The following is a 17,789-nucleotide window of genomic DNA, read 5'->3' on the forward strand; positions in this document are numbered from 1 at the left end:
AATCTAAGTTCAGTGGATCGGCATTGTCAATTGCAATTCTGTGAAGAATACAGAGAAAAGAAAATCTCGCACCCGAGAGGTAGGAGACAAGGAGACAACAAAAAATGACAGGTAATGACCGCTTGAGACCATCAGACGAAAACAAGGGTTTGGAAAAGGGACCTGCCTGGGAGAGTGTGAGGGTGAGGGTGTGGATGACGCTGAGATGGGATGACCAGAAACAAACCAGAGCGCTCAATGGGAGGAGGGGGCTGGGATACGAAAAGATGACGAGGAAAAGACACGATGAAAGGGGGGGTAAAACTGTTGTCTCGGGGTTGCGCAGAGCCTCCGAAATCAAGATGCCACGGACTCCTTGAAGAGAAAATGAAACAAGAAATAAGATAAAGACAAAGACGAGCACGAGGAGCACGAGACAAGGAAAATTGGATGGTCCAAGATGGGTGAGTTATATGTGGATCAAGACGGAAAGCATGGGACAGTACAAATGAAGAATCATGTCTATGAACCTGTATTCGCACACCGGTCTTTCTTGACCTAATCATTGACCTTGTATGAAGCTCAGCGTTAAATCTGGCCCTTACTCCGGGATGCTACCGAAGGATGGGTCCTTGACACTACCACCGGCATCCCCGAGTCCGGCCACGGGTCGGTTATAGGACCAGCCGGCAAACTGCTGTTGCACAGTCGATGACAACGCAGGACCGTCAACAAATGAGTCTTGTGGGGCCTCCTCAGTGAACTCGCGATCGAAGTTATCAGTGTCACGAGCATCCAGCTGTAAAGGCGAGTCGAATTAAAATCTGTAAGATCAAAAGAAAAGGGTAGGGGAAATCATGACATACCACGTTGGGGCGGAAGCTGGGCTCATACTTCCGCTGAAGAAGCTTGCGCCAGTCAATGTTGGCGAAAAAGTGGTGAGACTTGATTTCAACGGCGCCGTTGGCACCAAGACGGCGTTGAGGGTCGCGATCCAGCAGGCGGGTGAGAAGATCCCGAGCAGCGGGAGGCACGATGTCACTGCTGGGGAAAGTCAAGGGCTCTTGCAAAATCTTGCGGTACATCTCGTTGGTGTTCTCATCGTAGAATGGTGGCAGGCCAGTCAACATCTCGTACAACAAGACACCAAGAGTCCACCAATCAACAGACTTGCTATATCCATTACCAAGAAGCAGTTCGGGAGCAAGATATTCAGGTGTTCCGCAGAATGCTGTGATTTGATTAGAAAGAGAAAGAGTGTAAGTTATAGGTGCAAAAGTGCGATCTTACTGTTGGTTCGGTCCTCATCCTTCATGTCCAGCTTGCAAAGACCGAAATCGCACAGCGCAATATGGCCGGTGTAATCAAGCAAGATATTCTCGGGTTTGAGATCGCGGTAGATGACCTTGAATCCGTGAAGGCACTCCAGGGCACAAAGAAGTTCGGCAGTGTAAAAGCGGGCCCTGTTGATATCAAATCGTTGCTCTCTTTGAAGGTGGTGGAAGAGCTCTCCGCCATTGACAAAAGCGAGAACAAAATATAACTTTTCGGGCGACTGGAAAGAAAACTTCAGAGGAACGATGAAAGGATTGTTGATTTGCGCGAGGACCGATCGCTCTGCCAAGGTATGTGTGACCTCTGATCGAGAAATAATGTGAGCCTTGCGGATCGTCTTCAGGGCGTAGATTCGGCCGGTATCTTTCTTCCTGTTGTTCAACCAGAGTAAGTATCCGAAAGGGTCAAAAAACCGACTTGGATGTTCAACAACTTACATGACCTGCATGACCTTGCCGAAACTTCCCTTACCAACGACCTTCAACAAATCGAAGTCCTCCATCTTCAGACTGCGCTGTCTGTTCTCAACGAATGAGACGCCGACCTTGATCGAACCATTGCCGAATTGCAGATCCAGCCACTCGGCACCTTGTTGACCAGAGGCCCGTTCTTGCTCAGCATGAGCAGCGGCGGCCTTTTGGTTGTCCTTCTTGCTGAGTTTTGGGTCCTCCACATAAGGCTGAGATGCCTCCTCGAAGCGCGGGGTGACCTTGGTCGCGCCAAGGAAGATATCTTCACTACGACCGGCACCCTGACGGGCGGCAGGATTGCGCAGATAAAGCTGCACGTTCAACTCTGTCTTCCGAGACACATCGAACTTGAAAGCAGTGTTGTCACCAGCCCACAGTGGGTTTTCAGGAGTTCCAGACACTGCATCCACGAAAACCTGATTCTTTTCGAAATCGAGCAGAGCATATGGGAGATATTTAGTCGAATAACGGCCGTGGATTGTAGGGGCAGAGTTCATGCCACCACTAGTGGACTGTGGGCGGTTGTTTTGCACGAAAGAACCAGCTTGTCCGTGTGTAGAGTGTGACGAGGAAGAGGTGCTCGGACGCAAAGAGGAGGGAGCGTAAGAGTTGTTTTGGAAATGAGAGTTAAAAATCTGCTGAAAATGAGGAGACAAAGCAAACCCTCGGCCTTCGTGGAGGGTGACAATCAGGATACCCGGGTTGACCGGGTTCACAGGGGGGGATACGAGAAACTCTGAATTGGCTATAGTTGCGGCATCAAGCACGCAGTTAGTGAATGATATTTCCTCGGAATTCGAAATAGATCATAAGATCCTGGCATAACATACCAATGCCATTTGAAGTATCCGTGGGAGTAGCGGCGATGTTGGGGGCCTGGGGGGGTAACGGGTGTTTCATCACCGCCACCACCGTTCGAATCGCCCTTGATCGTGGAGGTGGATGACGATCGGCCAAACCCTTGGGTGAGAGGAGACAGATGCGTCTCCTTCAGTTCTATAAGAACGGACAATTAGCAATTTGGACCGAGACAGTCCGGCCCCTCTCAAGTGCCGCGGGGGGGGAGCGACGGCTTAAATTTGAGAGGGGAGGGGGAGGACGAAGAGGGGGAGAGAAGAGGAGATAGGGAGACCAACTGAACATACTTTTGGTGAGTTTCCAGGACATGATGGCGGTCTCAAGGCCGGGGTATCAAGAGGGAGAAGAAAAAAGAGTCGAGTGTCCAAGAGAAACCGACCACGATACGTTGTGCAAACTGCCTGGAAGCATCAAGGGGAGTCAACATCGAAGTTCCCAAAATAAAGCCGGGGACCACACAAGATCAGCGCCACGCAGCCCCGATCAGATCGTCGGGAAAGGGGAGGGGGTAAGATGGGGATAATGATTGAAACCCCGAGATAGAGGTATCACTGCTTACCTTCTCAACACCAGAAGAGATTGAAGACTGAAGCACAACTGTGTAGAGAGAAAGATCAAAGGTGTGGACGTAGGCGTGGCGGGGAGGGGAAAGCCAGCGTGCCTAGAAGTATTGTCTATACGTAATTTACACTCTGATGATGGGGGGGTGGCTGTGTTGGTTTCATAAGGCTATACCGTAATTACCGTATTTGAGGGGGTCCAAGTTCGAAGGGTGCTGATATAAGCGGGAGTGACAGCCACAAAATGGGGCAGTGCAGAAGCAGTGATTGTGGCGCAACTATCAAAGGGACCTGCCTGGGAACCACGGGAGACACCACCACACGCGTTATCCAGCTTCCACTCTGTTCCAGCTCGACAATAAATTCATATCGTCAATCCAATATTCACAACTCCATTCGACACGTGACTCTTTTACCTGCAAGTCGAGATTCTGCAGCTAGTACTCGGCCCTTTATTTCCCGATCTGCGGAGATCCATCCTTCCCCAGGATCTCACCTTAACTTGGCACACACTCCCACCTGCATCCATCCCCTCCCCCCTCCCACCCATCCCGACACTTCGCATTGCCCTCGGAGACCTCTCGAGGGTAAGGTTGGGACCTCGCGACAACGTTGGATTCAGTGGAGGATGAACGGGACCAAAAACCGATGGGTGTAATACGCAAGAAGACCGCCTCGCGCGGCACCGAGGCAGGCACAAAGTTCCACTGCGATGTGTGCTCTGTCGATGTGACTTCAACTGTGAGAATCTACCTACCACAATCGTCCGACAAACACTGACCTTTCCTTTTCTTTTCACCTCATAGGTCCGAATCTCCTGTGCACACCCCTCCTGCCCTGAATACGACCTCTGTGTTCCCTGCTTCGCAGCCGGGGAGCTATCAAAGAACCATGACCCAGCTACCCATCCCTTCCAAGTCATTGAGCAAAATTCCGTCCCCATCTTTCAAGAAGATTGGGGCGCCGATGAGGAATTACTTCTGCTCGAGGGCGCCGAGATCTACGGCCTGGGCTCTTGGGCCGACATCGCCGACCATATCGGTGGTTACCGCTCGAAGGATGAGGTGCGCGATCACTACGTTGAGACATTCGTATATGGAGGTCACTTTCCTCTCCCCGATCGGGCCGACCCGGAGGATAGCAGCCTTCAAAAATCCATCTCCAAGGAAGAGTTCCAAACACGTAAGAAGCGTCGCATCGAGGAGCGCAAGGATGCTGCCAAGGCCGCTCCCCCTACAACCCCCAAGCAAAAGCCAACAGCCAGTGTACCCGCATGCCATGAGGTACAAGGCTACATGCCTGGTCGATTGGAGTTTGAGACCGAATTCCTTAACGAGGCCGAGGAAGCCGTTCAGCACATGGCTTTCGAACCCGGGGCGGGAATCGGACCCAATGGTGAGGTCGATGCGGAGACAGAGCTGAAGATGACTGTGGTAGACATCTACAATTCGCGACTCACTGCGCGAACAGAGCGCAAGAAGATCCTCTTCGAACACAATCTCCTGGAATATCGGAAAAACACCGCCCACGAGAAGAAGCGTTCAAAAGAGGAACGCGACTTGCTGAACAAGGCCAAACCTCTGGCCCGGATGATGAACCGGAAAGATTTTGACGATCTGAACAGAGGATTAGAGTACGAGCATAATCTGCGCCTCGCCATCTCACAACTCCAGGAATGGCGACAAATGGGTATCGGTGACCTGAAGGCGGGCGAGAAATACGAGCAGGATAAGCAAAATCGCGTACAGAGGATGCTACCGCAAGGCTCCTTCGACCGCTTCGCCAGTGCCCGTCCTAAGCAAACCCAACCGCCCGAGACGTCAACAGGAGCGATTCAACTGACGACGCCTGAACTTCCGCTGCGGTTTCAGAAACCTAGCAAACCATCTGAACCGGAGCCAGAGAATGACTTCGACCGGATGTTCGCTATCGACGGCGACTCTGCACCTCCTCAGCCAGCCAAGACCAAATATGTGGTTCAACCGCTGAGTGGGGTATCGGCATGGAAATTGGATAATGAAGGTGCTGCCGACCTCCACCTTCTTACAGCCGAGGAGGTAGATGTATGTAATGCACTCCATCTTATGCCGAAGCCGTATCTGGTTGTCAAAGAGACACTGTTGAAGGAAGCAATGAAACAAGGCGGTACTCTGAAGAAGAAGGATGCACGAACGATCTGCAAGGTTAGTAGCTCCCCTTCATCTCTGCTCGATGGCACAGCCTAATTTCTAACATCATCTAGATCGAAAGCACCAAAACCAGCCGCATTTACGATTTTATGGTGCACAGTGGATGGATCAACAAAGGGTAGTCCTGGCGCGATCATGCTTGTTGTTCTCTGCATTCGACTTGATATCTATTCTACAATTTGCTCTGGGAGCGTTTGGTTTCTGGCGTTCACAATGGGAAAGACGGGGTGTTGACCTGACGTTGTTCATATACTGAGAGGTTACCGGGCGGTGGTAATGCACAATACCCTTTTTATTCGAATGACATTCTATGTAGAAATAGGGTTTGATCATACTACTCTTCCATATATTATCAATGCAGTAGTATAGACCGATGAGACTCGGAGTCTGATCGGCACAGACATCGTGGAATGTAATATCTGATTTTTAGTCCGCAGTACACTGCCGAGCTACCCCCGCATCGGCCCTCGGCATCTCCATTCTGCTCTCCGCATTTTAAACAGCCAGACCCAAACCCCAAACCAAACAATCATCTGGTCCTCTGAGATTTAAACTTATTCTGAACTTAAATCACGACACATTGATTTTATCTCCATCAAGGTCCTCACAATGCCCGGGTTCGCAACACCTCCCCCAAACCCGCAGCACGCCCTCCTCTCCTTTCCGGCACCGCACGTCCTCCTCGTCACACTCAACAGACCACGCGACCTCAACTGCATCAATGCGCAAGGCCATGCCGATCTGCACGAAGTATGGGAGTGGATGGACGAAGAGCCCAGCCTCCGCGTTGGCGTTCTGACCGGCAAAGGAAGGGCCTTCTGCGCTGGCGCTGACCTGAAAGGTAAATTCATTTCTTACTCCGTGTGAATCCCATACCCTCACCACAACGATAGATGATATCTACTTGAACCCATGTTGTCACTCTTCATATTAAGGAAACTTCCTACTCGTTCACCTTCTATCCTTCCCCCATCATCCACAGAGAAAAAACACATTAAATCATACCCAAGAAAGAAAAAGGCTAACCTGTAACTACCAGAATGGAACACCCAAGCCAGCAGCACCACCCAGAAAAAAGCCCCCCAACCCCCTTCAGGCTTCGGCGGCGTCTCCCGCCGAAAAGGCAAAAAGCCACTCATCTGCGCCGTCAACGGCCTCTGCTTCGGCGGCGGCACTGAAATGATCATCAACGTGGACATCGTAATCGCCGCCTCACGGGCTGTCATCGGTTTACCAGAAGTAAAGCGCGGCGTGGTTGCGCTCGCGGGGGCCCTACCGCGTCTCGTGCGGACTGTGGGCAGGCAGCGGGCGATGGAGATGGCTTTGACGGGGCGGGCGTTATCGGCTGTCGAGGCTGAGCGGTGGGGACTGGTGAATTCAGTGGTTGAGGTTCCTGATATCAGTCGGGGTAAGGATGAGGGGGAGAATGAGGAGGCTTCGAGACTTGTGTTAGATAGGGCTTTAGGGCTTGCGGTGGAGATTGCGGGGAATAGTCCTGATGCGGTGCTGGTTACTCGGGAGGGGGTTAAGTTGGGGTGGGAGGGGATTGGGGCGGATGAGGCGACGGGGATGTTGGGGGAGACTTGGGGGAAGAGGCTTGCTGAGGGTGAGAATATTAAGGAAGGGTTGCGGGCGTTTGTGGAGAAGAGGGCGCCTGTTTGGAAGGATAGCAAGTTGTAGATTCTCCTTTTGATTGTGTCTACACTCAGTTTGAGGGCTACTAGTATACAACGAAGGAATGCGAAAGGAGTTGCGTTTCAGTGGATAATCTTATTGTGTCAGTTTGTAGCTAATCATACTACACCTTGGATACTACAGGTCGTAAAGTCATATCGAAAGAGTCCGTTTCCCAGTCACGCCGTGTGTTCGCCCATTCCCATGCGGTTTGAAATTATTCAGAGTGAAATTATTTCACTTAGATGCGCGGTTGACCGGCTTCCCTATAAGATGATTAGCATGGGAAAAGGAAGAAGTGAGACCGAGGATATCTTACTTGGAGTCACCTTGCACACGTTCCACAACCTTCACCACGGCGGAGAACAGCGGGTGGTCTCGATCCAGGCTGGTCAGTTGAACAGCGGCATCAGCAGGCGAGTTCTCCTTGAGAACATCGGCTAGCTTCACGCTTTCCTCGTCTCCTTCGACATTCTGGAACCGCAAGGCCATCTCCACAGAGCCCAATAATGAGTCGTACTTGGCGTTTCGCTCTGCAAGTTGCGCCGCAGGACCAATGAACCGCTCCTTACGGCCCAATTTGCGGATCGGGGCACGGCCAACACGCTCCACGCTATCTTCCAAGTAAGGGTTGGAGATTCGGCTGATGATGGTCTCGACGTAATCTTGTTGTTCCTGAGCAGGGATCTCGTGCTTATCCACGATGAGAGAGGAGGTTTCTTGAAGCACATCTCGGACAGTGTTGCGAATGAAGTCATCCTTCATCGCTTCGGCGATTGTCTTCTTGCCGGCAAACCTGCCGTAGTAGGCGGCGGTAGCATGACTGGTGTTGACGGTGAACAACTTGCGCTCGATGTAGGGTTCGAGATGCTCGACCCAGTGGATTGCGGGAATATCGGGGTGACCAAACTCGCCAAAGGGGAGCTTCTCAACGACCCATTCGTAGAACTTCTCGATGCGGACATTCAGGCCGGAATCCGGGGCTTGCGCTGGAACAATGCGGTCGATGGCAGAGTTGGCGAAGGCGGCCCGTTCGCCGAGTGTGCTCAGTCGTGATTTATCAGTGTTCTCCTTGATGAATTCGTGCAGGGCGTCAGTTCCGCCAATCATGTTCTCACAGGCAATAACGGCCAGGGGGACAGGAGCGGTGCGGCGTTCGATGCCCTTGGCGATGACTGGGGCAATCCATTTGAGAATGTTTGGACCGACAGCACAGGTGACGACATCGGCAGTGGAGATCTCCTGCACAACATCATCCTCGTGGGTCTTGGAGTTGATAGCCCGATAGTTGGTGATGGTCTTGGTGTTTTCACCATCCTCGCTGACTTCGGTCACCTGGTAGGACTTTGTGTTCTGGAGGGATTCAATGATGTTTGCCATGACATCTACAAAAACGACTTCATAGCCAGCAGTATGGAGGAACTCGGCGACAAAGCCGCGGCCAATGTTACCACCGCCGAAGTGAACAGCCTTTTTCGACATGATGGAGCAAGTAAATTAAGATGAAGGTGGGGAAAGAGGAAGAGCGGAAGAGTGTGTGCGAGAGAGAAGAAGGGGAGAGAGAGGAGTGAGGTTTAAAAGAAGGTTAAGTCGGGAAGGAAGTAATTGCGGGTGGCTGATGAGGGAAAGAGCGATGCGGATGTGGGGATGGGAAGGAAGTATTTATAAGAAAGGCAACTATGATATGAGAGGAATGAGAGGATAAGAAATGAGAGGGGTTTATGGTTATGCGGTTTGTATTGTGGCCTGGCCCAGTTTATACTTTCTGGCAGGTTCGTGCTCTTTCTGGTTTGGTGGTTGGCTTTGGTGGTGGCATCTGTGAATGACTTCATCGATATTTGGGGGGGGAAAGCCGGAACTGGGCTCCGCCTTGTTTCCTGCCGATGAGGACATCATGAGCTTTGTTTTTCTTTCTTCTTTCTCTGCCTTGAATTCTGGAGTTTAAACAAACTGTCTCAAATTGATTCTATCATTCAAAAACAAATATACAATTCCATTCAAGTTGGCCTGCCCAGTGTAACCCCCCCCGCTTTGCCGTGTGCAACCTGCAACCCTCTATAGCCAACCAACCCTGGTCAAAAGTAGAAAATGAGTGTATACCTCTTCCCTCCAGTCTCCAGTCGAATAGAATTAAATCGCGCCGGGAACTAGTCTCCTTTCTGACTTGCCTACCCTCTAAACCCCTTTCGATCATTAGAACCCTTCCTCCTTTTCGTCGGGCATCATTTTCATTTGATACTCCGGTCTTCATATGCATATTGCCCTCTTCCTGAAACATCTCACCGGAGTGGTTCTGTAAATCGGTCTCCGGTATCACCCGTATGATTTCCAGCTGTCCGGAGTGTCAACGGAAGACAGAAAGAACGTAACTTCCTTGACCAGAATTGGGATGGGCGGGAAAGCCAGCCGACACCCCGGACTCGGAGAACTTAAGCCATCCGGAGTACAGTGTTCCTAGATGAAGGGCTGACGACTCACAGCTGACGCTGACAAGTCATACTATTTGGAGGTATAGCCACGGCTATGGCTTACAGTCATCTTCCGCCAATATGGCGCATCTGATACGCGATAATCGCAGCGTTCAGACAACCTACGTGATCGACCGGTTCTCTTCTCCACTATTGGTGACGTCGGATGAACGGACAACGGCCAGACCCAGTTTTTTTCATACCTATCCGTACGTAGTTGTTGCTTCGATATTCAACTGCCGAGGTGTATTCGTATCTCATCCATTTTCTTCCATCCCTTTCCAACGTGCCCAGCGCCCTCATGCTGAATGGTTCCCCCCCTGACTGCCTAATCTGTGTTCCCGCTCAGCATCGGCCTCATCATTCGATTGGTCCCTGCGCCGACCCCAGTCTACTAAAACTCGCCGGGGTTCTGGTAGGTTCTAGTGAAATCACGCTCGGATAACAACTACGCTTGGTCTTGGATCTTGCTTGCATGCATCTGTCTTTATTGGTATGTATGTAGTTCATTTAGGTGGCATTGCCGGTCATATACTCCGTACCAGAAGGAATCGAAAAATAAAAATCACTGGCACGGGTTTCCCCGATGTCTGTCCGTGCCGCGCTCAAGCGTTTTTGGGCCCAGCGCAGTCCCTCTCAACCCCTCCTTTGTTCAGTCCGAATCTGTTCAATGCCGAAAGTTGCCCCTCCTTTCTCCCTCCCCTTTTCTAGTCCGAGTCCCCCTCTTCCTCGTCCTTCGAAGCAGGCACCGGCTCAGGTTGCATGCCTCGGACAAATACGTTGATGAAACTGCTGATACTGCCAACCAATAGCAACCCGGCTGATGCCCAAGTCATGCCAAGGAATTTGTCGCCATATTTGGCTGACACGTTGGATCCATCGCCGTGCGCGTTGATAAGGTCGACAAATTCAAATGCGATCACCGTCGCAATGATCGAGGCGATGCTGATACTTAGAGCCCCAAACTGATCGACAGGGTATTAGCGGATTGCTTATTTGCTTGTGCTGTGCTTATCCTTCCCAGGAGAAGGGAAGGATCGGCGGTCAAGCAGCAGCATGGACTAGATGTACTTACCACCAGGAATCCGAATTCAAACAGTCCTTGTTGTCTCCTCGGGGCGATGAGTGAGACAACTCGCGCGACCAGTGCAGACCCAATCGCCCCAACGCCAATCATGTACATCACTGCCATCGATCGAGTCGTCATACGGAAAGCGTGGAAGTCGTCGCTGATCACTCGGGGCCATTCTAGATTCGGGCCATGTGAAACCCCATGGTCCCATTCTTCTGTAGGATCAAAGGCGAACAAGAGCTTGCGGTTCGAGCACTCTGTCACATTGCGTGCGCTGCCAGAGCTCCCCGGCTCGAGTATCTCCAAGGTGCCTTGGCAAAATGACATAACGTGAACGGAATAGAAGGAATTGGCTTTGCTATCGGTGCCGCCTTCGGGGGTATAGAGCTACAACACAAATTGAAGGATTAGCACTACGCAACACAAAGTCTTGTGATGGGCCAGTAGACGTACCGTAAGAAGGTCGGCGCCATCGAGAAGGTTTTGCTGTGTCCCGGCAAATAGACAGCACAATGTGAGGATGAATGCGATGAATGCCGTCAATGCGGGGAAGATTTTCTTAAAGTCGACCTTCATAGTAGCTAGTATATCCGACGAGAAGTCGGGTAATCGAAGCAATCGAGACGTTATCCACAGTGGATCGGTTGTATACAGCCGATGGATCGATCAGGTCGATTCCAAAACGGATGGATCTAATCATGAGAAAAGAAATCGATTAGTCTTGAGCCGATCATCGTAGTAGCAAAGTGAAATGAAGCCCGGATCCTCACCAGATTAAGATTAAGAAACTTCTTATCCACATAGTCATTTTCCGAGAGCCGATCTCAGCTTCCCAGTCTAATTACTTATATACGCCAGCAAACGGTCGGAGATTTTTCACCTTGAAGCCCTCATTCCGATCGAGGGCTGATCGGAACTCACTGGCAAGGGCGGCATCCAGGCACACTTCTCGACCAAGCCTGTCACGAGGGGAAAATCCCCGATGGCATGTACGACCGCCTGGGCAAATGGTCTAAATCAAGAGTCAAGACCCTTATCTTGCTTATCTTGCAAGGATCGGCACTCGTCAATGCCTATTGTAGGGGAGATCGGATGCTTGGGCGTGTCGACTTTTTACCCGCCGCTCTCAGGAATGCTGGCCCAGCCACGCCAAATTTCGCGGGTCTAGCTCGGGAATTGAAGTGGATGTTCACTATCTGCAAAAGATCAAAGATAATTATTTTGTAGCCTTATAAATGGAATTAGGACTGGATTAGACAGTTATGGCTTATGATTTGAGGCATTGGTAGTAGTTCGCGCCAGTCATTTTACCCGATGTTGGTTACAGCATCATGAAATTACTAGTGTTCTTTACAACACTCTGCCATCCCCTCAGCGAAGTTATTCTACCTATAAAGATCTATTGATTCTAACAATTCAGAGCATGTCTCATATGATTTTGTTCCTCATCAAACCCAAGATAATAGGACATACACTGTACGACCCCTGTGTTGCTTGAGACCGGTATGATCAAAATGTAGTAGCTAGTAACCGCTATCAACCTTGATACCGCTACCGGTCTCTTCTCTGTTACAGCCGAGTTTGAGGATCCTAGTTACTGCATCATGCTGCCTGACATTGAAATTTGTTTTTGGCGGCAAAAGAACGCATATGATAAACTAAAGTGGAGTACTTTCACCGAGAGAGTCCCTCTGGAATAGCCATGAACACACCTAAGTAGAATTAGAGTTGTCAGCGCAAGACCAGGAGCCCCCTCCTTGATAAGAATCAATAAACCCAAGAATTGAACCATAAGTCCCCGCTATCACTAGAAATGTGCCAGAAACAGGTACAAACGCGCACCACAAAACCATCAAACGCCAATTGTACGTTTGCTTAGATTCGCCTGTCTTCCAATTATCGTATAACCACATGCAGGCCATAGGATGGAAAGAAAGGAATGTATCAAGCATGGCGCCAATAAGAGACACAAGGCTATCAAATACCGGAATCCTACTAGCGATCACGGACGCAACAATGGAGACACTGAAAGTAGAACCGAGCCACGCAATCCAATGCACAAGTGAATTTTTAGTAAGATGGGCTGAGCCTCGCAAAATCCGAATGAAAATATACTTGCTCGGAACCTTTTATTTATTAGCTTAGTAGAGATCGAAGATAACAATGTCCAAATAATGGTTTTGCGTTGAGCTTACATGGGTCAGAAGAATTGCACTCACGCATAGACCAGGGAGGGCAATCCCATATCCTGTCCTTTTCACAACTCATTCGGTGAATAAAAATGTGAGCGGGACAAATGCGGCCAGTCAATTTAGCAGTACCTCAAATGAATACTTGGCGAACGGTGGGAAAAATTGATGTGGTAGTGCGGATACTGGCGATATCTTTTGGTAAGAAAAAACTACGAAACATGGCATGCACCAATCGATTATTCCCTGTTTTCTCGGTGTCTACCTAGGTACAAGGCTAGAGCTCGAAGAGTCGATCCCTCAACATTGAATTGTACAGCATCTTCTGGGTGGTTGCGAAGAAGGGACGCTGTGAGTACTGTAAAATCGCACCTTTTCCAGTCCTGGTAGCGTCTTTTAGTTCGGTGAGTTTAGGCAAGTCGGAGCTGAGCCAGGAGTTGAGCCCTGCCGCCCGCGGAGTTGAGCCCCGTCCTCGGGCGTGTTTGAGTGGGTAAAACAAGGTCACCTCATCACACAGCCTTCAGTTTCTAAAAGATGACCCTTTTCGTTCACTCGCGTCTCTAAAAGAGCTGATGCTACCATGGATGCTACCTGCCAGTTCCTAAAAGCGTCTGCTGCCATATGCCAGGCGGCATGGGCGATTCACGGCGAGGATGCTCGACAGCAGTCTGCAGACAAAGGTTATCTTACCGCAATGTCAACAGAGCTCCACCATACCGTCCAGTCGCTACTAAACACGAGAGTGGTCTTAAAAGATGAAGTTTCAGCTCTTAATAATGCTTGTTTGAAAGTGGGACGCGATCTTGTGATTCGTCTTGATCGTGCCAAGGAGTTTGTCGATCCCCGTGAAATATGGACACAAGATGCCATCGAAGCTCTTGCAATACGGCTTGTCGCCTTGATGCGCCGATACAAGGCCATTAATCCCGGATCCGAGTAAGTTGATTCTCCAGCGTGGAAATTCTCATACTTACTCGCATCCTGCAGCGTCCTCCGAGATGAACGAGCTTTCCCGTGCTTCAGGTCCACCACGCCCCGAAAACATCAACTATTCAGGGATGACAAGCGTCAATTTGAGAAACAAATCTCCTGCGAGTCGCAATCTTCCACGAGTACTTTCAGCCCTGTCCCAGAGAGCTTAGCCATAGATGTGAGGGTGCTTGTGTCCAGTTCAGAGCCTAAAAGTGCTCCAGTGGACCTCCTAAACGAATTCATTCTCGAAAATTTGGCGTTCAAAGACATGCATGACAGGGAGAAAAACGTCGCTAAATCACACGGGAAGACGTTCGAATGGATTTTCGGTGCGGACGGCCGTCAGGGGAAGGTCGAAAATGAGTTTCGTCACGACTTTTCTGCATGGCTCGAAACTAACAACTACGGTCCCATATTCTGGATGACAGGCAAGCCGGGGTCAGGAAAGTCGACACTCATGAAATATCTATACGAACATCCAGCCACACATGCATTATCTCGAAAGTGGGCAGGTGCCTTGCCCCTTTCAACCGCAGGATTTTTCTCATGGGCTAGTGGGAGCAAAGAGCAGCGGTCAAAGAGCGGACTCCTCAGATCTCTTTTGTATCAGTTTCTCTCGGTCAATCCACATCTCATCCCTCGCACGTTCCCTAATCTTTGGACCAAAATCCGTACCATGACCTCCAAGGAGAGAATCGCGCTCCATCTCGAATTGGATATAGATGAGCTTTTGGAGGCCTTCCAACTGTTCATGGGTGCAGCACTTTCGGAAATGAAAATCTGTATTTTCATTGATGGCCTCGATGAATTTGAGGAAGATCACCAGGAACTCACAAATTTCTTCAAGAAATACAGCCTTGATGGCAGCGTCAAAATTTGTCTCTCTTCGCGCCCCTGGAACACGTTTGAAGCAGCCTTCCAAACCACGGGGCCTAGTGTCAAACTACAAGAAATCACACAACCTGATCTCCACCAATACGCAATCGACAGGCTAAGAGAAAATGCTGTTGTTCGTCGTATTCTTAGAAATAAGGCACAAGAGACGGAGGCATTGTGTCAGGCGATAGTTGACAGGGCAGACGGAGTTTTCCTATGGATCAAGCTGGCTTTGAATGATATCTTGAAAGGTTTTGACCCTAAAAAATATCTACCTGGGTTGCGAGACCGGTTGGATCAACTTCCAGCAGAGTTGGACGGTTTGTACGAAAAGTTTTTGCTTCAAGATCAAACCGATACCCAAATCGCTGGGACGGCAACTTTTCTCCTGCTCATTGAAGCGCGAGAGACTGTGGCAGAATTTGTCAATGATACATCAGCGAGCTCTCTCACGGTGTGGGAGCTGACCTTTGCTTTGGAACGAGGTGATGACGACTATGCCACGGACGGGGACTTGGCGCAGGTGCCCGACGCCTTTATCCGTGAACGCTGCAATGATACAATAGAGTGCATGCATCAACGATTTGCTGGACTATTGAGTCTTCAAGGGAGGCAGAGTCAAAATCACCGGCCTACTCTCAAATTTTCGGACAATGTCGAACTTGAAGGGGACAGTGCATCTATACGCCAACTGGCGGACACAAAAGTCACCTTCATCCATCGTACAGTACGCGATTGGCTGCGAGTCGGCCATGTTCGTAGACGACTTGAGCAGAGAATATCAGCTGGCTTCGATCCTCATTTGCGGCTTTTACGATCACATGTGCTCCGGTTCAAGAGACCGATGGAAGAAATTGAGCATCACCGACGGTTTAATGAGTGGTGGCCAGACGTGACTCTCGCAATGACTCATTCCAGATACATCATTGATGACACTGAGAAGATGCAACGCTGCTTTTTGAATCAACTCAACAAAACTCTCTCGTGGCTGTGGGATACTAATGCGGATCCGAACGACCATTGGGCTGCCAAAGCGTTTGGATTCTTTCACGTTCGAAAAAAGGCACCACCAATATGGCATCCTTTCTTATGCTTAGCCACGAAATTCGGTTTAACTACCTACGTTTCCGAAGAATTAGACGCATGGATTTCGCAGGGCAACCACGACGTTCCCGGCAACAGGATGCCGACCTTTGACGAAAAAGCCACTCCTCTTCTCACGTATGCGACCGAATTTCTATGCTCACGAGAGAGATCCATTTACCCGCTGTCAGATCCCAACATGATACACAATCTTCTCGAACGGCGTCATCCTATTAACCCGGGCCCAAACCACGGGTACATTGATTTCGAAACCAAGGCTCCTATGACCTCGTGGGTGAGCCTTTTGCGGCATCTCCGAGATGCGCACCGACGGCGCCTGATAGGATACTTTGACACCGACCCAAACGGCATTACGCGTTGGGCGGAGATCGTGCGGCTTTTTGTGAGAGGCAGTGCGGATATTGATGCTGTTGTTGCGGCAGATCCCTGGGACCCGGAAGTAACGACGGTTGTCATTATGGAGGTGTTGGCCGACACATATTTTGCGGTGGAGCTGGAAGAACTTAAGCGCCTTATTTGTAAGAAATAGAACAGAGCTTCAGGGCTTAACTGACTAGGTAGTAGTATACAGAAGAATAGTACCTAGTGAAAGATGGGGATCGCACGCTGGCTGTCTGCGTGAGCAGACGGGTCGATCGCAGGAAACAAAACCACTACACCCGTAGGGTGCTTGGAGTGATTAATGAGTTGTATTGGCCAGGCAGATAAGCTTGTTCCCAGTACTGAACTAATGGAGCTTCATCTCTCAGTAGATCAGATAGCAGTCCTTGTACGAAGCAGGGGTTGATTCATGAATAGGAAGAGATTGGTAATTTCTCAAAACTAGAACTGCGCGCGCTACATATCTCACCACCAGAGTGGGCATATTATTGCTGAGGTGCTACGTCACGGGATCTCTGCCTGTTGAAGAGCGAGAATCCCCATTACACTAGGTATTACCTCGCGTGGTGGGGCGGGACTGCAGAGAGAGAATACAAAGCGAAACCTTGGAATGTGATATATTGTCTATCAAGCGGGACTATATGACCTGGAAATGTATTCCGTATATAATGCCCGTTTACCATGATGAGAGCAACCCAGACACCTTCAAGTTCTTCTTTATAACCTCTGTCTCCTCTCTGTGTGTGGCTCCTACGCTCCAAAGTAACCTGTATGGAGTAAAGTCCCACTTCCCCACTTCATTAGGTAGTCAAACACTCAAGACGTTAATGGTGACTTTACGGAGTATGATTCTCCCAGGTCGCGCGACACTGAAGCGGCGCTTACCCCTCTTATGTTTCTATATATACCCCTACGCTGCAATATCTAGTACATACGACCATAGGGTGTGGAGAACAGGGCTTCCCGTCCGCTCAGCCGTACTTAAGCCACACGCCGGCAGGTTAGTAGTATGGTGGGTGACCACATGCGAATCCCTGCTGTTGTATGTTTTGCTTTTTTTTTTCCCTTGTATTTCTTTTACTGCTGAGAACCCGAAATAAAACACCATAGTCAAGCAAAATGCTAAATATTAGACTGTGGGACGAGGATTCTGGGAGACATTTACGGTAGTCGCGGGGAAACGAACATAGTACTAGTATGTAGACCACTACTACTAACTAACTAATACTAGTAACATTCTTGTAAGTGGCATTTGCAAATAGCCACCGTATGTAATGAAAGAATCACGAGTCTTTCCGAGTCCTAGAGCGCGACACATTCACTAAAAAGGAAGCCCTGAATCATCTTCAGCTGGCTCTGCAGATTAAGCACATACGGCGGGCATTTTGCAGTACATCATATTGCCCCATTTCCGCGCCTCAAAGGTCTGGCACTGATGGAGGCATTAGCCTTTTAGTGTATTGCGAGTTTACTAGAACCCGAAGTAATAACATTCACTCGCGACCAGTATACAATGTCTTGCATTTAAATAACTAGTACTATGCACTTATGAAATATCCTATCCCTAATAGGTATCGCCTGAATTGATCTTGTTGTACATAGGTAGGTGTCTCATGATGAATGAGAGAATGAGTGAGGCATTTTGAGCTAGGGCCAGGCTCG

General features: G+C 49.7%; 6 protein-coding genes across 6 annotated transcripts; 3 read left to right on the forward strand and 3 right to left on the reverse strand.

Moving 5' to 3' along the window:
- Positions 1–580: 580 nt before the first annotated feature.
- Positions 581–2,951, reverse strand: N7533_012024 (Serine/threonine-protein kinase gad8; the record flags this gene model as incomplete). The annotated part of the gene is given in 5 exon segments (XM_057108674.1): positions 581–778; positions 2,024–2,520; positions 2,615–2,660; positions 2,674–2,780; positions 2,930–2,951. The coding sequence occupies 5 exon segments, from the start codon at positions 2,949–2,951 to the stop codon at positions 581–583; spliced, it is 870 nt and encodes a 289-aa protein (XP_056953775.1).
- Positions 2,952–3,850: 899 nt separating this feature from the next.
- Positions 3,851–5,513, forward strand: adaB (chromatin-binding transcription regulator ADA2; the record flags this gene model as incomplete). The annotated part of the gene is made up of 3 exons (XM_057108675.1): positions 3,851–3,943; positions 4,009–5,385; positions 5,445–5,513. 3 exons carry the CDS (start codon positions 3,851–3,853, stop codon positions 5,511–5,513), a joined length of 1,539 nt encoding a protein of 512 aa, XP_056953776.1.
- Positions 5,514–6,000: 487 nt separating this feature from the next.
- Positions 6,001–7,071, forward strand: N7533_012026 (enoyl-CoA hydratase/isomerase family protein; the record flags this gene model as incomplete). Its single annotated transcript, XM_057108676.1, has 2 exons — positions 6,001–6,232; positions 6,431–7,071. 2 exons carry the CDS (start codon positions 6,001–6,003, stop codon positions 7,069–7,071), a joined length of 873 nt encoding a protein of 290 aa, XP_056953777.1.
- Positions 7,072–7,306: 235 nt separating this feature from the next.
- On the reverse strand, positions 7,307–8,547 carry N7533_012027 (mannitol-1-phosphate 5-dehydrogenase; the record flags this gene model as incomplete). The annotated part of the gene is made up of 2 exons (XM_057108677.1): positions 7,307–7,331; positions 7,385–8,547. 2 exons carry the CDS (start codon positions 8,545–8,547, stop codon positions 7,307–7,309), a joined length of 1,188 nt encoding a protein of 395 aa, XP_056953778.1.
- A 1,693-nt stretch (positions 8,548–10,240) lies between these two features.
- N7533_012028 (SUR7/PalI family protein) lies at positions 10,241–11,181 on the reverse strand (the record flags this gene model as incomplete). The annotated part of the gene is made up of 3 exons (XM_057108678.1): positions 10,241–10,498; positions 10,609–10,992; positions 11,059–11,181. 3 exons carry the CDS (start codon positions 11,179–11,181, stop codon positions 10,241–10,243), a joined length of 765 nt encoding a protein of 254 aa, XP_056953779.1.
- Positions 11,182–13,374: 2,193 nt separating this feature from the next.
- N7533_012029 (uncharacterized protein) lies at positions 13,375–16,622 on the forward strand (the record flags this gene model as incomplete). Its single annotated transcript, XM_057108679.1, has 3 exons — positions 13,375–13,730; positions 13,782–16,264; positions 16,573–16,622. Coding segments are annotated over 3 exons (2,841 nt in total). The 3' UTR covers positions 16,575–16,622.
- Between the last annotated feature and the right edge of the window lie 1,167 nt (positions 16,623–17,789).

The sequence above is a fragment of the Penicillium manginii genome (assembly GCF_028828005.1).
Source record: "Penicillium manginii strain IBT 31320 chromosome Unknown utg000009l:1.0-3297300.0:1.0-3298630.0, whole genome shotgun sequence".
Lineage (NCBI taxonomy): Eukaryota > Fungi > Ascomycota > Eurotiomycetes > Eurotiales > Aspergillaceae > Penicillium > Penicillium manginii.